Source organism: Echinops telfairi, unplaced genomic scaffold, assembly GCF_000313985.2.
Source record: "Echinops telfairi isolate 266 unplaced genomic scaffold, ASM31398v2 ScPeMD7_8;HRSCAF=38, whole genome shotgun sequence".
NCBI lineage: Eukaryota > Metazoa > Chordata > Mammalia > Afrosoricida > Tenrecidae > Echinops > Echinops telfairi.
In genome coordinates this window covers 2,691,053-2,717,611 of record NW_022103905.1, presented here as the reverse complement: position 1 = coordinate 2,717,611, position 26,559 = coordinate 2,691,053, and the positions used below count along the sequence as shown (strand labels likewise).

The 26,559-nt window shown below is 42.4% G+C and overlaps 2 protein-coding genes across 2 annotated transcripts in view; one reads left to right on the top strand and one right to left on the bottom strand.

The window, feature by feature from the left end:
* SPG11 (SPG11 vesicle trafficking associated, spatacsin) overlaps nt 1-9,110 on the top strand; it is an 82,119-nt gene extending 73,009 nt beyond the window's left edge. The window contains exons 33-38 of the mRNA XM_045286459.1: nt 1,212-1,319; nt 2,667-2,835; nt 3,242-3,330; nt 3,533-3,688; nt 4,300-4,451; nt 5,107-9,110. Of these exons, the coding sequence (XP_045142394.1) occupies nt 1,212-1,319; nt 2,667-2,835; nt 3,242-3,330; nt 3,533-3,688; nt 4,300-4,451; nt 5,107-5,287 (855 nt within the window). The 3' untranslated portion in view covers nt 5,288-9,110. The remainder of the gene's footprint in view (nt 1-1,211; nt 1,320-2,666; nt 2,836-3,241; nt 3,331-3,532; nt 3,689-4,299; nt 4,452-5,106) is intronic.
* On the bottom strand, nt 6,316-26,559 carry EIF3J (eukaryotic translation initiation factor 3 subunit J; the record flags this gene model as incomplete). The annotated part of the gene is made up of 7 exons (XM_004709401.2): nt 6,316-7,392; nt 7,778-7,851; nt 9,270-9,431; nt 11,248-11,362; nt 13,362-13,453; nt 14,743-14,797; nt 26,527-26,559. Coding segments are annotated over 7 exons (663 nt in total), but the record flags the coding sequence as incomplete, so codon positions are not given.

The following is a 26,559-nucleotide window of genomic DNA, read 5'->3' as shown; positions in this document are numbered from 1 at the left end:
AAAAAAAAAAAGAATAGACAATTTACCAAAGACGACGTACAGGTGGCCAACAATAGGAAGAAATGTTTATGATCATTAGCAATAAGAGAAATACTAATTAAAACAAGGTATCATGTCACACCAAAACTTTTGGCACTTCCTTAAATAAATGCAAATCCAAGTACTTTGTGATCTAGGATCCCAGTACTGAGCATATACCTTATTTACTCGAGTATAAGCTGAGTTTTTCAGCACATTTTTAATGCTGTTTTTTATTAGGTGCCTCGGGGGATATTCGGGTCGGCTTATACTCACAGACAGACATATATACAATTTCCACAATAGCAAAAACATGAAAACAATGAAAAATCCCAACCATAGAAGAATGGATAAAAGAGCTAGGGTATAGTCATGCTATGACAATGACATGCGTCAATAAAAAGCAAAGATAACCCTCTGAAACACCACGACACAGACAAAACTAGAGAACAGTATGCTTAGCAAACTCAGCCAGTCTTACGAAGCTGAATTACAGCGTTATACAGAAAAACAGAATAAATGTGGTTATGCACAAGATATTGATGACTGTAAGGCGGCCAGGGACAAGGGTAGGAATAGGGTGAGGGGAAGGATGGGAGGGGTGGGGGGGGTTACCAAAAAATGGGAGGGTTAAACAGGGGAAAATAAAATAAAAACAATTAAAGGAAACCCAAACCCTGCAGATTCCCTACCCCTGAGACCTAAATATTGACCCGAGTGGCCAAAAAAGGAGAAAAGTGAAGTGGGCTCGAAGTCTTCAGTGACCTGCCAGTTTCATGTCAGACTGAAGAGCCAAAAGGGTGCCTGCCATGCTTGGGACTGACACCCCCACCCCATGGAAGTCCACTTTCTGAGAGGGCCACGGCGGCTGCATCACCCCAAAACAAGGTTCACCTGCCTCTTAGCTTTCAGTTGAAATGAGCCAGCAACTCAAGCCTCATCCACCCAGATTCTCTGGACTTTGACCTGAGAGGCTGAGCTACTCATCAGCTCCTTCAATAGGACGTAATAGGAGGAGTGCCTGCCTGGGAGGACGGCACTTCAGCCTTGGGGAGAGGCCTCCAGTCCACCCGTGGGAGGGAGACTGCTGAGCTTGGGACTGGGCTTCCAGAAGCAGGCAGTGTGTTGAGTGTGGTGGGCTGGCTCTGGGGGACTCCAGGTGATGCTCACGTTGCCTTCCTATCCATCCTCAGGTGCGTCTCCTTACCGGCATTGGAAGGTACAACGAGATGACATACATATTTGATTTGCTGCATAAGCACCACTACTTTGAGGTGCTGATGAGGAAGAAGTTGGATCCGGTAGGTCTGAAGCTTTAGGAGCACCGGGAGGACTTTGTACTGTTAGCTTTCAGGGTCTCCATTTTTCTCAGGAATAACCCTATCCAGGTGGACCCCTGGTATATCGATGGAAGGAATTGGGGCCACACCCTACACCAGGGGTCCTCAAACTTTTAAAACGGGGCCAGTTCACTGTCCCTCAGACCCGTTGGAGGGGTGGACTAAAGGTTAAAAAAAAAAACTATGAACAAATCCCTATGCACACTGTACGTATCTTATTTTGAAATGTTAAAAAATCCGGGGCAAAAACACCAACAGGCCCGATAAATGTCCTCAGCGGGCCGCATGTGGCCCGCGGGCCCTAGTTTGAGGATGCCTGCCCTACACTGTTGACCCAGTGGCTTAGGGCTAGTTAGCTTCTGACTGCCGACACTGGGTCGTCCAGCTGAGCCTGATGGAGCTTTCTATGACCTATGTAGGCAGCAGGAGAGGGATTTCCATGGGACCATAAAGCAGCTGAGAGAGGACTTGATTGCATAGGCCTGTGCCAGGAGCACCTCGGGGCTCCTTGGGAGGCTTCCCGGGCTCCTGTCTGTCCTCCGCTTGCTGTGACCTGGCATGTCACAAAGACAGCCTCTTTGCAGGTCATTCACCTCGGACACTGCTTTAGCTTAGTTCCCCTCTGAAGAGTGACAAGCCAAGGTATGCTTTTGGCTCTTGGGGATCTGGGCCCAGCATCAGATGACGTCCTTCCGTGCTGGCCCCCGTCAGGAGAGCGCCTGCAGGATGTAGACGGGACCTGGTGTCCTCGTACCTTGAAGCCCCTTGCCACTACCTTTCCCTCCCCAACCCCCACATTTTTAAAATTGTTTTTCAGGCAGTTTTGTTTTTGCATTTAAGTATTCAATTGTTTATTTTTATTACAATTTAACACATATTCAATATGACACTTAGAAAATGGAACACAAAAAAAGTCCTCATGTCTGTCCATTGTCATGTCTGAGCCCCTGCTCAGTTCATACATGTCCCTGTAAACATGTACACATACATAGTTATACATCATAACGAAACATGGTGTGCAGATAAGAACCTTTTTAAAGCTTAACAGTATCATGAGTATTTCTTACGTCACCAGTTATGAGTTATTCTGTTATTTTGCCCTCATTTTGAACATTTGAATTGTTTCACGTTATCTGCTTGCTGTGTGTTGCTCTGCCAATAGGAGTGGGATTGCTAGATGCAAGCACGTGTGCTGTTGGAAGGCAGTGTCTTACTGACCACGTTGGCTAGCAGAGCATGGCTGCTTCCACATCCTCAGGACAGCATGCCGGTCCTGCCTGCCTGAGACCATGTTCTTCCTTCCTGTAGAGTGGCACGCTGAAGACAGCCCTACTTGACTACATCAAGCGCTGCCGCCCCGGGGACAGTGAGAAGCACAACATGATTGCCCTGTGCTTCAGCATGTGCCGGGAGATCGGCGAGAACCACGAGGCGGCTGCATGCATCCAGCTGAAATTGATCGAGTCTCAGCCGTGGGGTGAGCAGAGGTCACAGCAGCAGCCCAGGGCAGTGATGCTCGCCAATGAGGGATCTGAGGACACAGGCAGGAAAGAGCTCAGGAGAATGGATGTTCGAAGCTGGGGTGGATGTTGGTAATACAGCAGGACCCCCGCTGGGTGGCTAGAAGAGGATGGGTCTTGGAAGGCATCTTGTACCTCTTGGGATTCATAGCCTTTGCATCCCCGCTATCACCCCTAAGGAACTGAGACAACAGGTGATGTCCACTGGGAGCCTTCCTTAATGTTTCACAATAGGAGGCACTCTGGAGAGGGCATCAAACTGGGCCAGTAGCCTTTACATGAGACAGACCTGTCTATGCACACAAGCTGGGATCATCGCCGCAGGGGGTGACAACAGCCTTGACTTCCTCTTCTTCCCTGTAGAGGAGAGCCTCAAGGATGGGCACAAGCTGAAGCAGCTGTTGCTGAAAGCCCTGACACTGCTGCTGGATGCTGCTGAGAGCTATGCCAAGGTGACCAGGGAGCCTCACCCCCGAGCAGCCGTGGGGCACGGTGTCTGTTGTAGGAATCCTTTGTCCCTGGGCTCTTCCAAGCTGGGGAGGGGGAGTCGTGGGTCAGCCAGGAGTGCAAATGTTCTGTAGTTTGCTGGTGGATAAACCTGGGGAGGGGTGAGTCCTCTTTCCTGCCTGTCTTCCCCTTCACCCTTTTCCCCAGGACTTCTGCGTGAGACAGGCCCTGCGCTGTCACAAGCTCACCAAGTTGATAACGCTGCAGATTCATTTTCTGAACACTGGCCAGAATACGATGCTCATCAATCTGGGCCGACACAGGCTGATGGACTGTATCATGGCCCTACCTCGGTTCTACCAGGTAAGCAAGAAAGAAAGTGCTAACCAGCACCTTGATGGAGTGACCTGTCCAAGGTCTCCAGTTCTTACAGCCAACCATACCGGCTTTTTGGGGGTAGTGCTTCTCAGTAACATACTTTTTGGACAAAGGTGTTGGAGAGTGAGGACAAGTACTGGCTCATTTTCCCCATGCTGATGCCTTCGCCTTGAGACAGTTGGAAGTGAGGAGCAGCATCCCCTTTCAGTGGTCTTGCAAGGAACTCTTGGCCCCAGGGGTGGAGTGGCTCATCCAGGTTAGCACAGGCTGATGGGAGGCCCATCTAGCCCTTGAACAAAGAGGGTTGGGTGATTAGGGAATCAACCTCTTCAGTTTCCAACAGTGAGCTGGTGTTTCATCAAGCCATTCTCAAGTTTAATGAAGCCATTGTTGGAAGACTAAGAACACTGACAGTGTCTAGGGATATAAAGTCGGGGAAGTGTCCAACCCCAGACTTTTCAGCAACCCTGACGTACGTAGTCTCATCACCTAATTGATAATGACTGCATTCACGGTTCCAAGATAGTACATCCTGGAACACCCTGCCCTCCATTTTACGTCACATAGTTATGACGGTGGTGTTCTTCCCTCCAAAGGCTTCTATTGTGGCCCAGGCCTATGATTTTGCTCCAGATTGGGTTGAAATTCTATACCAACAAGTGATTCTTAAAGGCGATTTTAATTACTTGGAAGAGTTTAAGCAGCAGCAGTTATTAAGAGCCGGCATATTTGAAGAGATATCAAAAAAGTAAGTACTGAATTGACTACAAGCATTTCTCCTTCTGCTTCGAGGTAAGGCATAAGCAAGAATTGTCTGACTCAGAACATCCCATTAGCAGCCCTGTGAGAAGGCAAAGGTATGTTAAGCATACTTTGGTGGAGACCTTAACAAATCTCTACAAACAAGGAATAAGGATTACCTTATGGCACTTGTACTTTAAGATGGGAATATGGCTACTCAATTTGCCCGAGGTGCCCTTTGGAGTCATGAATTTATTCTCTTTGTGGTGAGCATTATGATAATTTTTGCTGAAATGAACTCCATGTTTGGGGGTACCTCTCAGTACTAGTGTGAGACCATTTCCCAGATCCCAGGATCCTTTCAAGACAAGAGCCCTGGTGGGATAGTGGTTACATATTGGCCTGCTAACTGCATGGTCATCAGTTTGAAACCACCAGCTGCTCAAGAGAAAGATGAGGCTTTCTACTCCCACAAAGAATCAGTCTCGGAAACCCACTGGTGCAGTTCTACCTTGTCCTATAGGGTCAGCCTGAACTCAACTGGCTGTGAGGGGGAGTGCCCTCTCTCGGGGCAGTGCCGTGTCAGGGCTAACAGCACTCTGGTTTCAGCAAGGTACAAGATCATAAATCTTAGCTGCACTCTCTTCCATTTCTTTGTCCAGGTATAAACAACATCAGCCTATTGACACGATGGTGAAAAACCTTAAGAAGTTACTCACGTATTGTGAAGATATCTACCTCTATTACAAGTTGGCATATGAGCACAGGTTTTATGATGTTGTAAATGGGCTTCTGAAGGACCCTCAGACAGGCTGCTGTCTGAAAGACATGCTGGCAGGCTAGATGGAGTCAGATGGATGGCAGGAGGGCGGCTGCAGAGGTGCCTTTCCTTGTGCTCACAGGAGCTCTGAGATGCCTGTGAAGCCCTGGGAGATTTGTGAAATCCAAGCTGTTAAATCCGGGGACTGTATGACACCCAAGTCCTTTGTAAGTGGCAGGCTAAGAATGAGATAGACTTTTCATAGTGAACTTCCTACTTAAAAGTGATTGTTCATGTAGGCCTTTTTTTGGTGGCCATTAGTATCAATACCAAAAACGCCATCTTCCTCAGGACAGCTTCTAATGGATTAAAGAATACCTGTGCCTGCAGATTCCACTTTCAAAGGAATTTAATATTTACACAATTAAGGAATGGGTGATACATTTAGAAACCGATCTCTCTATAATAAAATAGAATTTTAAAGCAGTCTACCATTGATCGTAACGTACTCCTTAGCCCTTATCTGCCTTAAAACCATCTTTGTTATAATTATTGCTGGGCTGTTACTGCTGTTTCTTTCTCTAAAATCACTCATATGGCCCTGTCTTCCACTAGTAGCAGTTCATAGAGCTGATTTGAAAATCCTATTTCCTATGTAGGAAAAATTATGACTACCACCCCTCCCCCATATTTTTATTCTGTGATCATTGTAATACAAAGATTACAATAACAAATTTGGTTAAATAGCTTCAGATGTGATTGATAATAAAGGTGGTCACCTTATGCACTTAGGGATGACTAAGTATACATTTATCCCCTCAACATGTCCCTCTGAAGTTATAGGTTCAGTTAACTCCAAATAAATAGCTCTAGATATTTAACTAGGCCATTTGTATTTAAACAAAAAATTATTTCCCCAAATAAATACAAGGCAGGCATCCCTACACCGTTGTTGTTCCTAGGGGTGACATTGACTATTGAAGAACCTATCAAATTACTCCTGTTTTAAAGCGTAGCTATCAGTCAACCATTTGCTGAGTTCAGCAGAGAGTAAGTCCCAAGAGCTGTTCTGTACTCTCAAAAAATACCTCTTGGGAGGTAACACAAAAAATTAAGTCCTCACAATAGTGATTTTATTAAATTAGTTGCTTTATAAAACATTGCAGATGTCATAATTGTTAACGTAACAATTTATACCAAACTGTAGTTATCGGGTGCAGTTTGCTGAGCATGTTTTATAAAGGAAAGGAAAGGAAATGCCAAAACCCTGTTACAGTTGTTCCGTTGCTGCTGCCTAGAAGAAACAAGGATGTCTCAAGATCTAAACCAGGCAATTAAAAACAGGCAGTTTCCCTCCCCCTCCAAAGCACTCCACCCATAGAAATATTCGGATAAATATAATCTAGACAGTCTTTGCACTCGCGATTCCACAACCTGAAATGCAATGGAGAGGTTTTACCTTCTTCAGTTTCAAAGTTGGAGGGTTTTGGTCATTTATTTTTTAAGTATCAAACTAGTGGCTTTTCAGCCGCAGTATCTTCACTCTGAGATAACCAGTCTTCACAACATATTTTTTAATATCCTCAAGCTCAATTTTAAGACAAAGCAATTTTAATACTAGGTGCACACCACATGCCCTTGCTGCAAACTGCTTTTCTTGACAGGTTATGAAGTAGTTCAAGGAGGTATGGTTAAGGCTGTATTACTGAATGGTGCTGGTAAATACTACACAATTTTTTGTCACGTTGCAACCTTGTTTCCAATTTAGTGACTGCTGCTATGGAATCAGATAGCAACAATGACAACATTATTAGGATTTTTTTTTACTATGATTTAGTAGCAACTGAGGTTCCCGATTTTAACCCCTTGGCAGCAAGATCCAAGTTCCCTCATTTGCACATTAGCACCTAAGAGTCAAGGGGTTAAATAACCAGCACAAAAGATACTGCACTTCTGATTGTAGCATTTGGCAGAACTGAAAGGAAAGGAAGTTGTGCTACATGTTGAAGGGATTGTGGGCAACAGAAAGAAGACACCAGGAGAAGGTAAAACGCTGTCACATGAAGTCTTCAAAGTCTTGTATGTACCCTCCGTCATAACCACCATAGTCGGCCAGGTCATCCTTCATGGTCGCCTTTAACCCCCCTCCAGGAACCACACCTTTCTTCTTCTTTTTAGCTTTGCTTTGCTGAAGATAAGAAAGAGTTAATTTGTGAGATTTCATCTGTTCTACGCTTCTTGCTTTGCTGAAGATAAGAGTTAATTTGTGAGATTTCATCTGTTCTAAGCTTCTAACCTGATTAACCACCCTCCCAGAGACACACCTAACCCTCAGGTCCCAGTTCTCTAAGGGAATCCCCAGGCCTACATGCACACGTCTCTAAATGAAGGACATGCATGGCCCCTAGCTTAGTGCAGTCCCATTTAAATGGCCCCGGTCAGTTTCCTGCCTTGAAGTTTCTTAGTTCAGGTTCTTACCATATTTGAGGAAAATAATGTATTGCTTCTGACCTTTCTCAGTATAAAATTTCTGCCCTACCAAAAACCCCACATTAAGGTGAATGCACACTTACCTTTTCTTGCTTCTGTTTTTCACTGCAAAGCACAGTCAAAGAATTGGTAATCTTTTTCAAGTCATCTATTTCCACTAAAAAACAAGGTGGGAGGAGGACATACCACTTGATTTTAATTTACAGAATTTTAGGAATACATTTCTCCCAAAGTGTTTAAAAGTCTAATTTTTTCAGCAGTAACTTTAGAATGACTATGAATTTTTCTTTAAACTTAAGGTGGTAAACAACCATTTTGTCTATGGCTAGTCTCACCAACCAGAACTCACTGTTTTGATTAAAATTGCAAACTCGGTGACAAAAATTTAAATTTGATGACCTATCACCGAGACACCCATCAACTGGGCAAAAGTAAACTTTGAGCATGTCTGTGGTGCTGGCTTTCCCTCTGACCCAGCCTTTGTGGCAGGGAGACGGCCATGCCCTTTCCTAACACACTCCAAAGACGAGCCCCCCAGTACTCCCATCTTCTAGCACAGTAAATAGGATGTCTCTGGAACCTGTGTTATTAATCGGAAAATTAATCTGACTTAAAAGGCTCCCCCAGAGAAGCACACATACTCACATCCATGTGAAAAGGTGAAACTAGAAACACACACACCAGGGTTCAGCTACCAAACTGTTCAGTGCTTTGGTCAGAAAAATTAGTGCTGTGTGGGACAAAAGACGAACTTAGACCATTACTGGTCAAAATCAGAAGTCCCAAGTCAGAGTGATAACTTCTCGGAGAAACCTAATTTCAAATATTTCAAATTGCATAGGATTGATTTGTTTTTCTGACTCCTAAGAACAGAAAACCCTAGCAAAACCAGTCCCCTCACATCCGTGCTGCTTGTTAGGGCTGGTCCCATACACTCTGCCCTGAAAGGCATGCCTCATCCCAGGGCCTGGCCCCATAGCCCCATAGTGGTACCCAGGTGCCAGCTTTAAAATGTATGTACCCAGAATCATTTTCACAAAGCAATAGTTCCTAGACTCTATCAGATATAGAAGGACAAGTAATATACAATCCAACTTTGACAAAATATCTAAAATAGACAAGAGACCGAAGTGTGGCTGTGTGGGGAAGATGGAGCTATTGCGTAATGAGTTTGTTTCTGATGAAGAAATACATATGGAACTGGATAGGGATGACGGTAGCAAAACCCAGTGGTTTAATTATGTCACTTAGAAAGGTTGAAACAGCAAACAACAAACTTTTTGTTACATAATTTTACCACAATAATGAAAAAGGTCAATCAGATAAAAAGAAGCCGGTGTTTTATAAGCTGTTGTGCTGACAAGCCCAGGTGTCTGGGAAGCCATTGTAAAAACAATTAACAAGGCAGCCTCAAAAGGGAAAAAAAAAAAAGCATCAAACCTCACAGCACGTGCAGGACAACATTCCCAAGGAAATTACTAAAGAGCAAATCCCGAGTCTACATTACAGAAGTAAAGTCACTTCCATCCCTCTTAAACGCACCCCTCGAGGGTATGAGAGGTTAGATTTACTTACATGAAATACACACATCTCGAACTAAGGCTTCCAAAAAGCTGGCGTAATATAGTGACTTTTCATATTGTGTAATTTTATCTTTTAGTAACTTTCCGAATTCTGTGAAGTCATCTCTCGAAGATGGGTTCATAGCATCTATTCCAAAAACTGTATTATTAACGCCTATAAGACAAAGGAACATCAACAATGTCAGAAAGTTAAGAGTTTTAACTATCGTAATGAACCTATTTCATTATCAAGCAGGGCCTCCTATGCAGGGTCCACTGGGCCCGGACAGAAATCATGAGGCCTGTGGATATGGCTGAGAACCAAGGTTACATCTACCTCGTTAGAGGTTCACTAACCTCTCATCCAGCATTTCCTTCCACTCATATGACAAGCAAGCACAGTGGTGCGAGCGAAGCTTTTCCCGTATCACACTGTAACTTGTTGCAGGTATCTCAAAGCAGTGTTCAGTCCTTACTTTCAAATTACTTCTTAGATCTTGTTACTTAATGGGTTAAGAAGCCCATAGTACTACATCACACATTTACTTTAAAATTTCAGTATAGGTTTCCTTGCAAATAAAACCCTCTATTTCACTTCATGCATTAAAAAGGGACCCACAGGTTCCATACTGCCAAAGGAGCCCCTAACACAAAAGGGGAAGCCCCCAACACTATGAAAGGCTTGTCCATCGAGTGAATGAAATAGGCAGAGAAGGGGGAAGCGCACAGGAAAGAAAGCTGGTCCTATAAAGTATCAGCTATCACAGAAGCTAAATCCCAAGAGGAAAATTAATCTAATTTAAAAGGGTTCTAAGCTGAGACAGACAAGCTATTGTGTCCTTTCTCAACAGTCAAGTAAATTAGTTAACAGCCACTGATTTTAGTATGAGAAACAACGTTAATTAATCAAACAATGACTACGAATGCATAAGGTGTTTACCTTTTAATCTCTAAGTATACCCTACATATGGCTTTATGTACTTTGCATAAACTCTTTAATAAGCCCTTGGGCAGCTTTTGCCAGCCATGAAGACATGATAATGGTCTCATGTTCCCTAATTTGACGAGTGAGGTATAGAAATGCCACCCGCACAGGGGCACCCACAGCAACTCCAGATTGCTCAGGTCCCATGGAGAGGCTGTTTCTGGGGAGGGGAGTCCACGCCAGCCAGCCTGCTTCATCTGTTTTAGGGAGCAGGAAGGGGGAGTTGGGGCCAGGGTGGGGGAGGACTCGGACTTGGGCTCCAGTTCTTAAGATTTCAATTCTGCAGCCTGTATTCAGGAATACTCAGAGCATTACACATCTGCAGGATCATGAACATGCTGTCTTTTACCTCACTAATCACAGTTGCACTCATAACACAGGAATGGAAGCCCTCTAATGATAGGGCATGGTTAGGGCCAGGCAGGGTTACAGAGTGAGCATGGACAAAAGATGACACAGCGCAGATGTTGCCCAAGTCTTATCCAGATTTTTAAAAAGAAGACATACTGGTACCTACAATTAGTGAATGTGTAAATTTCAAAGCTAGCATACTCAAATTGCACCCAACCGATAGTCAAGGCAAAAATATAAAGTTCACATTATTTAAAACCAGTCATTTCTATCTTAATCTTGATACCCAAAACAATCACTAAAAAAAAAATCTGAAGATGTACCTCACTTTACCGTTTGGTAAATCTCCAGTTTACCAAAGAAGAGATTTAAAATTGCCTTTTAGCAGTGAGTGTGTTTATAGCCATGAGAACGTTAGGGGGTATCCTGGGTGACGGTTATACAATGTGACTTGCTGATTATCACTCAATTGTATACCTGAGAAATGTTGAATTGCAAATGTGATATACATTTTCAGCAATTAAAAAGGAAAATGCTACCTAAGCTAGCTCGTATCATATTTCTTCATGTTTTCTGAGTCTTCCTAGCCAGTGAGACATGCGGCGTTTTTGTCTGGCCTAGGCAATACTGCGCTACAGTAACACATCCATCTTACCAAACGTTTCTTTTGCTAACTCAAGGTCTGCTTCTTCCTGTAACTTCTTTAGTCGCAGTTTGTCTGCTAATTGTTCTTCTGGCGTTAAAACTTTAGGCTCTTCAGGTTCTTCTAACTGCAATCAGACAGGCATGAAGGGTTGATAGGGCAGTGATTTTGATGGGCCTATGACATTTCTGTATTGTATCAAATTTTCAACAGATACATGTAATTACAAATAATAGCAAGCATTTGTACTAACTGCATTTCAGGCATCCTTCTGACCAGTTTATATATATTAATACAGATTGTAAGCCTCATAAAAATTAATGAGGTTGATACGATTTTTTGGGGTCTCAATTTTGCAAATGAAAAAACCAAGGCAAAACATTTAATCTGCGCAAGGTAGTAATACCCACAGGTGATGTAGCAGAGCTGAGATTTAAAGCCAGGAAGACTAAATTAATTCTTTGGCCTTGTTTTTGCCCCTCCAAATAAGGATCAATGTTCACTTTCACCAAGGTGAACATGGTACTCACATACAGCTACTACAACTATAAATTGAAACACCCTAAAGAACAACCACGTCTATAGTGTTCTATATGCTTTAGTCCATCCCATGTCTCTCATGGGCTCCCAGGTTCGAACCTGGCATGTGCACAATGGTCAAACATTAATCCTGGTTCACATAACATATTGTGGGTGTTAAGTATATACCAGTAATTTCAAGTAAATTAAAGATAACTAGATGTCCAAACAGAATAGTTCAATTGTGATACAGCCATACCAGATAGTCTTGTCTACTTATTTTTCATATTGTACTACATGAGCTCTGAAAGGTTGACACAAAACTGGATTACTTGGGGGGAAATGTAATTTTGTAATAGAAGGATCAAGGTGTCATCACACCTTAACCCAGCAATTAATTTTAGCATCATTATTAATAGGACAGATATTACGTAACTCCTAATTGTACTTCAATACGAGGTACGAAGCATCATACATACCTCTTATTATTCTGTCCAAAGGGTTTATTAACCTGACTTGTGTAGAGTCTGATATTGTGGATTTCCGGTACTACTACATGCTCCACCCATGGAGCAACAAGACAAATCCAGAAGTAGGATGTTCGACGAGACAAGGAGTCCTGTCTTTTCAACAGTCAATTCATTTAATAAGAGACTATTCATTATATTAGGTATGATAATGCTATTTTAATCCTGTGAGAAACACCATCTTTTTTTAGAGATGCATAATGAAGTCTAGAGGTAAAATGTCACTATTCTATTTATTTAAAAAATCCCAAAAGGCAAAATATATTAAAATTGTCCAATTTTGGTGATATTTGTATGATTATTCATTGTTATTCTCTCTTGTGCTATCCTTGAAGTTTTTCGTAGTAAAAGCCAAAACATTAACAAAAACTATCTATGGCCTAGGAAGGAAAGAGTCCCATAACATGTTAAATAAAACAAGCGAGATGGAAACCTTAACTCGGTAACAAAGGACAGGAGTAAGAATATACAACTCACTTTGAAGCGACAAAACAAACCAAAATAACCCAACAAACGCCATATTATTGGGTGGAAAGAGAAATAAATGAAGGTTTGACTGAATATTGTTTTAAGTTTGAAATTTGAAAATAAGTATTTTCTATATAAAAAAATAAAGTAAGTTTAATGTTCCTGACTGCTCCACACAACCAAAGAACTTAAACAGCACATGGCAAAACAGAGACACTTCTAAAGCTTCTTGGTTCTGCTTGTGGGGAGTGGGGGAAGCCATCAGAAATTCCATGTTTCAGGATCCACCTATCTGGCGACATCCACTTACAGTCCTCACCAAGCCAAAACCACACTGGGGGTGGGGGGGTGCGCCCCTGAATCATCTTAACAGAGCCCTTCAAATTGTAGCATTCGTTGCCATAAGGCTATCTATGCACCACTACTGAGGGAGAATTCTCTATTTTTAAAATGAAAAGTAGCTACCAAATCAGCTCGGTTTTCAAAGCTGACCCACCCCACCCCACCCCACGGAGAAACCTTTCTTCAGAGGCCCCTGATGGTGCCCTGCCAGCCAACACCTGAGCCATGAACTAACTGTCCAGAGAACACAAGGCTCCAAATACCACTTACCCTCTTTTTAATTTCATCTTGCCTCTTCTTTTGTTGCCGCTCTTTTTCTTTGATCTTCTCTGCTATTTTTTTCTTTTCTGAAACTTTTACTTCTGGAAGTAAAGAAATATCTTAATCACAATAATTAGACTATTTTCCAGTTTACAAATGAGGCAGATATACATATACTTCAAGAGACTAAACCTCTCCCCAGTTCCAATTTTTTTGACCTTGAAATGTTCTTTTAAAAATAGTGTTATTAGCTCCAACTCTTATCACAATCCACACATACATCAATTGTGTATAGCACATTTGTACATTCATTGCCCTCATCATTCTCAAAACATTTGCTCTCCATCTAAGCCCCTGGCATCAGCTCCTCATTTTTCCCCCTCCCAGCTCCCCACTCCCTCATGAACCCTTGATAATTTATTATTATTTTGTCATATCTTGCCCTGTCCCACTTTTCTGTTGTCCATCCCCTAGGGAGGAGGTTATATGTAGATCCTTGTAATTAGTTCCCCCTTTCCAACCCACCCTCCCTCCACCCTCCCAGTATTGCCACTCACACCACTAGTCCTGAAGGGATCATCTGCCCTGGATTCCCTGTGTTCCCAGGTCCTATCTGTACCAGTGTACATCCTCTGGTCTAGCCAGATTTGTAAGGTAGAATTCGGATCATGATAGTTGGGGGGAGCGGGGAGAGGAATAGAGGAAAGCTGTATGTTTCATTGTTGCTACATCGCACCCTGACTGGCTCGTCTCCTCCCCGAGACCCTTCTGTAAGGGGATGTCCAGTGGCCTACAAATGGGCTTTGGGTCTCCACTCCGCACTGCCCGCCTCATTCACATTGATAGGATTTTTTGTTCTGATGATTCCTGATCCCTGACCCCTTTGACACCTCGTGATCGCACAGGCTGGTGTGCTTCGTCCATGTGGGCTTTGTTGCTTCTGACCTAGATGCCTGCTTGTTTACCTTCAAGACTCCCGACGCTGTATCTTTTGAGAGCTGGGCAGCCAGCTCCATTTTTTATGGTGATTTCCTGGAAAAGCCCAGGGACTCTTGCTTTCTCCTTCTAATATGGCCCCTAAAACCCCAGTATTTCTGATTCCTCTAGTTCTTTAAATAGGACTTGGATCATTAAAGCCTAGTTAGGAGGAGGCCATCCTCTCTCTGTCCTCCGTCCTGTTGAGCACTCACACCCAGCACTCAGTGCTCAAGCCAACAAGGCCCCTCGCCATGTTTGGGGGAACAGAGATGCAGTAGAGAACAGAGAAGGTGGGGACAGAAGGACGCTGACTTTCTAAATACCGAAGCTTCCATTTATCTCAGCATTTTGTCATTTGCCCAGATGCTGACCAAGACAGAACACCAAAAATGGAAGAGCCCCTGTGGCTCACCTGTTTTTTCTTCATTTTCTTCTTTTTTTTCCTCATCTTCATCATCCCAGTTATCCTAAAGAAAAAGGCCTGTTAATCTTACATGTTTGCTTTTCCATGTGAACTTTATCATAAGTTACCACACTCCATAAAAAGAAATTCTTGGCACTTTCATTAGGATCGACTTACATTTATAAATTAACATAGGGGAAACTGACATCTTTATAATGATGAGCCATCCTAGCCGAGAGTCAGGGCTGTCTTTCCATTTATTCAAATCTCCTTTGTGTCTTTCAGGACACAAGCTTTCCTCTTGGAGGTTCAAACATTTCTCATTAGGCTTATTCCTAAATATTTATTCTTCAGTCTGGCTATTTTAAATAGAAATGTTCCTACTATGATGTCCTCTGATTATTACTTGTGTAAATTCACTTATTAGTTTTATTCTCTAGTTTTTCAGATATACTATCAAATTATGAGCAAACATCTTAACCAATTCTTATGCCTCGACAATTAAAAAAATCACTTTATTGGAGGCTCTTACAGCTCTTGTCACAATCCATACATCCATCCTGTCAAGCATATTCGTACATAGGTTACCATTTTCTTTCTACTTGAGTGCTTAGTATAAGCTCATTTTTTCCCTCCTTCCCCAACCCGTTCCTCCCTCATGAGTCCTTGAGAAATTATAAATTATTTTCCTATCTTAATATTGTCTGTTTTCTCCCTTCACCCTCTCTTCTGTTGTGTCCCCCCGGGGATGGGTGTTATATGTCAATCATTGTGATCGGTTGTGGCTTTCTCCCACCTTCCCCTTTCCCTTTTGATACAGCTACTCTTATTATTGGTCCCGAGGGGTTTATCTGTCCTGGATTCCCTGTGTTGCAAGCTCTTATCTGTACCAGTGTACATGCTCTGGTCTAGCCTGATTTGTAAGGTAGAATTGGGATCATGATAGTCGGGGGAAGGAAGCATTAAAGAGTTTGAGGGAAGTTGTATGTTTTCATCAATTCTATACTGTACTCTGACTGGTTCGTCTCTTCCGTGTGAGCCTTCTGTGAGGGAAATGTCCAATTATGTACAGATGGGCTTTGGGTCTCCACTCCACCCTCCCCCTCATTCACAGTGATATGAAATTTTTGTTCTGGGTCTTTGATGCCTGATCCCATCGATACCTCATGAGCACACAGGCTGGTGTACTTCTTCCATGTGGGCTTAGTTGCTTCTTAGATAGATGGCCACTTGTTTATCTTCAAGCCTTTAAGAGCCCAGACACTCTTATCTTTTGATAGCCGGGCACCATCAGCTTTCTTCACCACATTTTCTTATAAACCCATTTTGTCTCCAGTGATGTCAGGAAGGTGAGCATCACAGAATGCCGGGTTATTAGAACAAAGTGTTCTTTGTGAGGGAGTACTTGAACAGAGAGCCCAATGTTCATCTGCTGCCATAATACTTAACATATAAGTATATGCACATAGATCTATTTCCCTACTGTTATGTATAAATATATTTACATATGTACATGCCTGTATTTAGACCTCTATAAATGTCCTTTGTCTCCTAGTTCTTTCCTCTATTTACTTTTACTTTTCTCTTGTCCCACTAACATGTTCGGCTTTCATTTGGGTTTCAGTAATTCCTCTTGTCTACAGTGCCCCTGATCAAGCCCCACCAGGCATCCTACACCCTCCTCGCCATCGATTTTAGATCACTTGTTGTTCCCCCTTGTCACTGGGTTTGTTGACATCCCCCTTCCCTTCTCCTGCCTCCCCCTCTCCTGTGTCCCCTGAACCGTGGGTCCCATCAGTTAGTTTTCTCCTCTAGATTGTTTATCCCGCCTATCTTCTCTAGATAGAAATGCAGAAACAATAATAAGCACAAAGAAACAAGAGCAAAACAAAGCAACAAAAGAAAACAAACGAACTAAATACCAACAACAACAAAAGAAAAGCCTATAAATAGTTCTAGGTCTGTTTGTTGAACTTTAGGAGTGTTTTCAGGTGAGTCTGATAAGGTGTCATGCCCTGGCCCCAAGGTCTATTTTGGTATTCTCCAGGGGAATTCATTGCTTTGCTCCCCCTTGCTGCTCTGTTGCACACCCTAGTCTTTTGCCCAGTTTAGTGGGGTCAGATACGGTATGCCTCGACAATTGTTCATAAATTGTTCACCTCTAATACTGTTCATAAAGTGTCAGGCCCTCAACCCCCAAATTTATGTAGTAAAATTAATTGATCTTTTATTGAATTTAGATTTTGAGACAAAGTCTTTTCTTATACCAAGGAATTTTCCCATATTGTCTTCTAGAACCTGTGTGATTTCAGTATTGTTTTGTGTATTTATTTAGATCACGGATCCATTTGGAATTTTATTTTGTGTATGGTATGAAATATGGGTTTAATTTTATCTTTTTCCAAATGGCTCCCCAGTTGTCACAGCACCATTAAAAAGCCTGTCTCTACTCTGTGATTTATTATATGCCCAACTTCCCGACATACTTGTGTTTTTCTAGACTCTATTTTGTTCTTTTTTTTCTTCCTCCTAGTTTGTTCGATCCCACTGATCTGTTTGTCTGCTCATAGGCCAGTGCAATACTCTTATTAATTACAGGGACTCTGAGAGTCAGTTTAATGTCTGCTAGGACTTGCCCCACTTCGTAGGTTTTTCAAGGTTTCCAGTGTTTTTCTGGCCATTTTTGCATTTTTGTTTTTCCACACAAACTTTTAACTCCACGCAGAAAAAAAAAAAAAAAGTGGCCAGGCAAAAACAACAAACCTCTCATAAAATAATAGTTGTGTTAAATTAAAAATTTGAACAGCCTGTACACTTCTTACTTTCCCAAATGTGAAATTGAATGAACCTAATCTTTAAGTGATCAGCCAACAGCCAATCAAAATCCTCATGGAAACTACTCTGAAGTACATAAGTCATGTTCTTCAGAGCTACACCTATTTGTAAGTGTCAGCCAGCACCTCCTAAGCTAAAAATAAACCAAACCAAAGTCTTTTGTAAGACTCCACAGATTTTGGGAAGGTCAAGCCTATTTGGATAGACACTCGTATAGCTGTGTGTGTGAGCAGGACTCGTGTCTATGAGCAGCCTGGCAACTGTCTCAGCAACCACCAGCTCGCCATGACAGCATCTGAAGCCAAGCCACGGGATGCCACACACAAACCCACGAGGCCCGGAGGAAGTGGCAGAGGCTGACTAAGGTGCTACAAGTATGACACCGAGTTTCTGGTTTTTTTACAAGATGGATCTTAGGTATGAATGTATAGGTAGATAAACTAATCACGTATTCTTAAACCTTTTAAATCCACCAAAGAAATTAAAAATTCCTGTGAACACCCAGTGTTCAGAAGGCTGTGATGACAGTGGAAGCCCAAAGTCTAGCAGGGTCCCCGCATGGATTAAACCTCCGGTGAAACCCCTCTGACCACAGTCCAGGTACAGGTATGGGAACAGCCCTGCTATCAGACAGAGAGCATTGTGAAGTTGATCATAGCAGATATAGTTAGGTTAAAATGTATACCTATCATTTGATGTTTCCTTTGGACCATTTTAAAGTTGTTCTGGTTTTTAAGGTGTTCTGCTCTTTTGGGTTGAGGTTTTTCTTTGTTGTGTCTGGTCATTGCTGTTGGGTTGGGTTTGGTTTTTGGTAGGTGGAGGGATGTCTTTGTTTTTGTTTGCTTGCTTGCTTCCTGTTTGTATTTTGTGCGATTAACTGTACATGAAATCCAGGATTGGGAGATCTATCGAGGCGGTCACTGGACTGATCATTGCCTAGCAGCATGGCAAGGGAAGATGGGGAAGTGGGGAGCTAACCACAATGAGTATGAGAAGAAAAGGTGAAATTGATTGTGGTGGTGTTTGCACAAATCTTCTTAATCTGATAACATGGTTGAAATGTGAAGCATATGCCAATAAAACTTTAAAAAGAAACACACACACAAAAAGAAATTTAAAATTCCATTTAAAAGTCCTGATGAACCAAATAAGATGATTTTTAAAAAAATAAATAAAAGTCCTGATGAAGGCTGCACAGATCAGCTTCCAAGGATTCTGTAGGGGAGAGCTTTATGTAAAAGTCTACAAAACATTTACGCCTACATTTTATGATCACCTTTCTTTGGCAGTTCAACCCACAGTTCCTAACAGATTTAAAGTAAATCAGCTTGTCATTTGGACATCTAAGGGACCGAAGTTACAAATTAGAGATCAAATGTTTATATTATCTTGCAGGGTTAGATCAATATATCACAGCACAAAAGGAACCAGAGAGCTAAAAATACAAGTTAGCTACTAGGCGTGTTTGTTGTTCTTAATCTTCACAGAACACAGGCTGGCTGGGTCTGTGAGTGATACACTGTTTAGGCAGTATTTCAGATAGGCCGGCCAGCTGCTTGCTTCTGACTCATGACAACCCCACAGGTGCCCAGCAGAACTGGCCTAGAGACCACTAGACCTCATTTTAAGGGGCCTCTGGATGGGTTCAAACCACTTACCTTCCAACTAGGAGTTGATTGCCTCAATCTTTGTACTCCCCAGGGACTTGGCTCTGCTAATAAAAATCCCAAAACCCAAACCTGTGTCCACCAAGTCAGTTCTGACACACAGTGACCCTGTAAGACAAAACACTTCCCCACGGGTTTCCAAGGCTGTAATCTTTACAGAAGGATACCACATCTTTCTCCCAGGGGCCTTCTGGTGCCACCTGGGTTCCTTCTAATAACAATACGAGGGAGGAGAGGTAATCAAATAGTTAGTTGAGAGCTTACTTTGCACTAGGCATTCCCAAGGAGCCCTTAGTGGTGCAGTGAAGTGTTTGACTGCTAACCGAAAGTTTGGTGGTTTGAACCCACAGTCCCTCTACAAGAGGGCAAGCCTGGTGGTTTACTTCTATAAAGGTTAAAGCCTAAGCAACCCTAGGGGGGGCTGTTATGAGTCACTGTGAATTGGAGGCTGCTTGGTGGCACACAACAAGCAAGCTAATCCTCACAATCATCCTGAAAGTAGGGTGTCTGCCCGTTATACAAATATGGAAACTGAGGCCCAGAGATAACTATTCCAGTCTCAGTGGGAAGAAGAAAAAAAAAAGGGAAGGAACTTGTTCTGAATGACCCACAGTTGTTAAAGTGTCATTTAAAACACGACTTCTGAGTCCTGAAGTTTAAAATAACAACCTGGTATCTAAGGACCCCTGATGGTGTAGTGGTTACACGTTGGGCTGCGATGCACATGGTTGGCAGTTCGATACCACCAGCCCCTCCTGGGGAAAAGACCAGAGAAACCCACAGGGGCTCGCTATGAGTCAACACTGATTCGATGGCACTGAGTATCTGACATTTAAGTCCCCTTACTTAGGACCCCCACCAACATTTGTTCTTTCAAAGGTGTCTGGAGTCTTAAAGACTAATCTTAAAAGCAGCAGCCATCTAAGTAAGGCAATAACTAAATCTACATGGAAGAAGCACACTAGCCTATGTAACACAAGGATTTTATTATTATAAAATCCAGAGGAGTAAAATCAGAGCTTAAATTCCTAACACCCACTTTACAGAAGGCTATGGATGATATAGTGGGAGGCCAAAAATCTATTTCCAGGGTCCCTCCCTACATGGATTAAGTTCCAGTGAAGCCTCTCTGAATGCAGTCCAGGAATGTGAATAGCCTTGCTAACAGAGCACTGTAAACTCAGTAATGGCAGAGGTAGTCATTGATTGAAAATGTAACACTTCATCATTTGATCGCCCCTTTTATCCATTTTAAAGTTGTTTCCGTTTTTAATATTGTCTGCTTTTCAATTGAAATTTTTTTTCTGTTAAATTTTTTTTGGTCGTAGGGGGCTCTTTTTCTTTTTAAAAATGAATTTCTAAATATGAAATTCAGAAAAGGGAAATCTATAGTGACAGTAACTCGGTTAATAATTACCTAGGGGCAGAGGGATAGCAGGGGGTTGCTAACAACAACGAATATGAGAAAGAAAATGTTCTGAAATGGATTGTGGTGATGACTGTGTAACTCTTCTTAATATGACTGAAGTACTGAATGGTTATGATGTGAATTATATGCCAGTAAATTTTTTTTCATTATTTTTCAGTCAGTTCTGTTATGTGCTTCCCTGAGATCACAGGACTGTCATCGAACACAAGGGGCAGGGAGCATACGAAACATGTCTAGTCCAACTATTTAAATCAGTTACCCGCCTTCAAACCTCAAGTTACCTGTGGTAGCTTTCTACTAATTTTAAGAAATTGGTCTAACAGCTTCTGGCACTAACAGATCAAGAAGGGAAGGGCATGGCTGATAACAAGTAATCCCAGCCCAACATTCCCCATATATATAACACAGAGAAACATTCCTTCCAAAAAACATCACCCCATCCCTCCCACATCAAAGCCTCACCTCAGTATCTTATCTACACCAAATGTGCATCCCAACTCTATACCTATCCTTTCCTTCCCCACAAAACATAAATCTTATCCCAGACAGTTTAATTAAATTGTCCCATCAGTGACGATAAAAGAAGGCTTCTTAGAGCTCCTCCATTCTATCACAGAATAGGTTTCAGCACCGAACATTGTGGCTCCTATGAACTAATCCTGGGGAGAGGCAAGACACAGGCGCCTTGGTTCAAAGAGAGGCCATGCGAGGGAAAGTCTGTGCTGAAGGTGCCACCATATTGGTATCAAGTCCCCGAAGGAGCAGAGCGATCTCAGAGACTGGTGAACATCTCAAAATAGATGTGATCACAAAAGCTGCAGTTCAGTTAGCTTTCCCCAAGAATTTGGTTTTATTTTCTTAGTTATAAAATCAACAGATACTCAAAACGTAAGGTGGATTACAAAACAGACTCAGAAAAATCTACCAAATTTCTGTAAACCCCAGAGCTTTTAGGATAAACTAGAAAAGATTCCTAGTAAAACATTTAAAATTAACACTTAAAAATCAGGATTGGGAAAGTTTCCCCCTAAATGGCTGTTTGGTTCAAGACACTACCTGTCAATGTCCAATTATTTTTGGTAGGCAATAAATCTTCCAACTACAATCAATAGCTAATGTATTTTCAAAAGAATCAGTCAAGTTGTGCTCTGAAAAGAGCTAGCTTTGTTAGAATAGAGGCTGTTTATAAGCTACGTGTTTATATAGCTTTTGCCCTGTTAATGCACACCCACCATCATTTTGTGCTTTTTGTCTAAAAGATGGCTTCTTTTCAAGTCTAAAACCTGTTTCCCAGTTGGACTTGAGTAGCACTAAAATCAAAACAAAATTTTTGAAAACTCCGTTTTATTTCTAACAATATGGCCAGTAGTTGTCAGGTTTTTGTCATTTTATAACATACAGCTACGGAATGTCACATGCAATGAGAGAACACATTTAGGGCTGAAATGCTTTCCAACTTAAGCAAGGTATATTTATAGAACATCAAATCGGAGTAGCTTCAAGAGAGCAGTACAGCTCTCATGCCCCAAAGCAGTAGCCTATTAACACAAACTCCTTCCTCTTCCCTTCTTTTTAGACAAAGCATACTATCTTGCAGGAAAAGTGCTTTACTGGTGCTCTGTGAGCTGGGCACACCTACTCCAAGCCATCTCAAGACTCTGCAGTGAGTTTTTGGCAAGGCTAGAATTCCCAGTAAAATTAAGTTTTTAAAAGAAGTTCAAATCTTCTGTCATAACTATGTTGGTCTCTGGAAGCCAAGATACCTGCCTTATCAAGCTCCACGTCCTTACTAAGCTTTTAACACCCTATTAACTCCTAAGTGCAAGCCCAGCAGTTCAAAAGCACCAGCAGCCCCACTGGAGAAAGATGAGGCTGTCTGCTCTGGAAACCTACAGCGCAGTTCTACTCTGTGCTATCTGGTTTCTGAGTTGGAAATGACTTGATGACAGCCAGTTCACTACAGTTGAGCACTCAGCAGAATTCCATGTGCTCAGTGCCTACCTGTCTCATATCCAAAACCGTTTTATCAGCCTGGATAACCAAGATCAAGCTGAAGACACTGAACACTAACCAAATGGCTTGATTATTTTTAATGATTCAGAATGAAAAATAAGATAAGCATTTTTCAAAAACAAGCATGCTTTTTAATTAAAAACTTGCTAGTTTATAAAAATCATCAAGGTCTAAAACATGATTTAGATTTTGTTTAAAAGAATGTAGCTGGAAAAGAGGAACACGTGGGGATACAAAGGACAGACAACTGCTCACAGGTTAAACTTTCTTCTCTACTTCCAAATGTTTGGAATTTTTCATCATACAATGTGAAACACTCTAAGATAACCCATTTCCTGGCAAAATGCCCATCTATTCTCTGAACCACAGACTCATTTTTTCAGAAGCGCTGCTTCTAATAGCTGAAAATTGCCCTTACTCTGGTACATTTCAACTATTAACTGAGATGGGATTCTAAGATGAAAGAGTAGAATGAGGCAGCAATTTTCAACTAAGTTCTCTAGGATCTCTTTATTTTTTTCTATGATCTCTTTTAAAGAAATTCTGTAAGGCTATAGAAGCAAACACCTGAAATGGCTGAACAAAGTCATGAGTCTCCTTAAAACAAATTACAGTCTGAATAAATCTAACTTCTAACCTGTTTCACTGAAATAAAAGTTGCAGTGCCTCTGCTTGCTGTGGCAGGTGAGGTATTCATTCACTACTGTCTCAGTAAAATCTACACAGCATCCTGACCAAAAGGCAGTAAGTATATCAAGCAAGCCATCCCTCTCCCACTGTCCCTACACAGCCCTCAGATAACAAGAAAGGTAAAAGCAAGCCGGGTTGGGGGGCGGGGGGCAATTTCCACCTTCTTAACTGTGAAGAATCATAACCTTTACCCTATGGATATTAACAGTTGTAGTTTAATCTAAATTTCATTCCTGCCAATGCAAAGGGCAGCAAAATGCGATGTCTAGACTTAATTGTCGTCTAGGCACGACTTAATTGATGTTACAGTAATCCTAAATTCTCAAAGATGTTAGCTATATGCTAACAAACTGAAGTTACACTGTTTCTATACACCTTGTTTTGAAAAATGTATAGATTGTATCATTTAAGGACTACAACTATTCAATCTCCTTTAAAGTATGCCTTGTTCCTGATGGCACAGCAGTTCAAGTGTTCAGCTGCTAACCGAAAGGGAGGATGCTGTGACCACCTGCTTCCACACAGACCACAGCCTTGGGAGCCCTACCGTGTAAACGCTACTCTGTCCTACAGGGTCACAATGAACTCAAAAGCAATTCTGGTTTTTTATTGTTTTGGTTTACAGGTATCCTTACAAAAAAGCCTGTTTTTAACATCAGAATTCAGAAATATGGTGGTTTAACTACCCCAAGATGACAAGATTAAACCTTAGATCAGTAAACTCCAAGCAAACAAAAACTTGCTTGTTAGCTCTGGACATTTCACTCAAAACATAAAACAACGTGGCACAAAACAAGGCCAAACAGCCTAAGCATATTTTCCATTGAGAGAAAGCTAACAGGTACTGAAAGCCTACCTTGTGCCAGGTAACTCTGCTTAGTGCTTGACATGTTATCTCACATAAACTATAATCTAAAAAAAAAAAATCGTGTGAGGCAGCTACTTCTTAAGAGTGACAATTTATAGCAGGGGTCCTCAAATTTTTTAAACAGGGGGCCAGTTCACGGTCCCTCAGACCCGTTGGAGGGCCGGACTATAGTTTAAAAAAAAAACTCTGAACAAATTCCTATGCACATTGCACATATCTTATTTTGAATTAAAAAAAACAGGGCAAAAACACTCGGCGGGCCGTAGTTTGAGGACGCCCGATTTATAGATTAGGGAACCAAAAAAATAAAAAGACTAAACAACTTGCTGACAATCCCAAATCTAGAAATGTTAAGGCAAAGATTAATATAAGCTCAGGTATGTCTGAGTGAAAATTACTCCCTGGATATCCTATCTTGGAGAAGCTCAACAACCAGTATTTCCACACAAGAATTAATGAACAAGTTCAGCTTCCTTCTCCAAGATCAACATCAAAGTTCATGTGAAAGAAATGTGATTTGTACAAAAGAAACATGACCGAAAAAACCGCCTGGGTAAGAAGTCCTTAAACTGCTGCCATCAAGTCACCTTCAACTCTTAGCAACCAGGTAAGGCAGCTCAGGGCTGCGCTACAGGATTTCCAAGACTGCAGTCTTTATAGGATGGCACTGCCATCCTTTTACCCACAGAGCAGCTGGTGAGTTTGGGCAGACAGGCCTGGCCAGTAGGTGAGCAGGCTGCTGAACTACTGTGCAACTTCGGCTCCTCACAATGGGTCAACCTTCCCGGGTTCAGAAACTTCGCAGGATCACATACTGCAATCTTAGAGCTCTAGACAGGTTACTTTATGATACTGTATAAGTTTATAGTACTTTCTTAAAACTTCATTTCCCGGGACTCATTTCCTACCTTCTCTAATCTTTTCTTCTCATTTGTTAACGTTAACCAAATTTTCCTAACAGCTCTCTAAATTTCCACAACCAGCATACAAACACAAGTGAAAGAACAACCTTTAATTCAGAGTTCAACTCGTAATCTGCTACATTGTAAAGGTTACTAGTATCTTGCAAAGAGGCTGGTAGCCCACCTTGTCTATACAATTTAGGAAGTATCTAAGCATCTTCTGCCACCGCTATTTAATTCATAGATGTCAATGCTACAGCCTCCTCAGGCTGTTCAGAATTACCCATATAGCTTTATCTATCAGACTTGGGAGAAAAGAGAAAAATGTAAGCAAGTGCACTATTTATTCGGTTCATGGTGATTCTCTAGCTTTAAATTTCCGACCAAAACAAAAAAATAAATAAATAAATTTCCAACCAAACAAACATTTACAAGGCGACAGGTGAAAAACATTCACTATGGTAATCAACCCCTCAACATTTTTTTTTCTTTCAGTACATGCAAAGCTTTATCTGCACAACCTTGCTAATAAGGGATTGAGGGATTTTTGTAGCTACTTGAAAAACAAAAGTCATGATGGCATAGGAGCCCTGGGAAATTTTCAAAAGCAAGGTACATAAGAGCCCGGCTCAGAATCTACAAGGCACGGGAGTGGGGGGTGATCAGCACTGGCTCCCAATCGCCAAATCTTCCACATTACATCCTGGTGGGTGTAATAATTCACGCAGTCACCCCTCCAGTAGGACTGAACTCGCGTCTCACTAGTTGCTGGGAGTCTCGATGCTCAGGTCATCATTTTTACCACTCGGTGGGGGGAGGGGAGCTAAAACTTAGTTCACTTTATACTGTTTCTATTTGTCTGGGGGGCCGGGGGAGAGGTTTAGGTAGTGAAAGGTTGTCATTAAAGCGCAGGAGGAGTTCCCTCACTTAACCGTTCAACAAACTGCTACAAATGGGCCTGACCTAAAAGACAGGCAAGACTTTCCATATGTGACACACCGCGAGGCTCAAACCCTAACTTTCCAGCTTCTTCCCCGAGAGCGCCTACAGGCAGCAATGCGTGCACGTGGGCCGGCCGGGAACTGCTGTCACCTCCCGAAAGCAGTTGGTGAGAGGGACCCAGGCCGGCGCACCCTCAAAATCCGGCCGGGGACGTGGCCGCTCGCTCGGCCAGCGTGTCGAGAGGCCACGCTGCCCGTCTCCGGCCCGCAGAGCCGGCGCGCCAACGCGGAGGAGGAGCCGCGGAGCCCTGGGCTCGCGGCCGGGGCTCACGGCCCGCAGGCCCGGGCAGCGCCCCTGGGCCGAGTCCGCCGCCCGTTGGCAGGCAACTCAGCCTGCGACAGCGGCACCCCACCTCGTGCGCTGCCCAGCGCCCCGGCCCGCACCCACCTTGACGTCTTCGTCCTCATCCTCGCCTTCCCA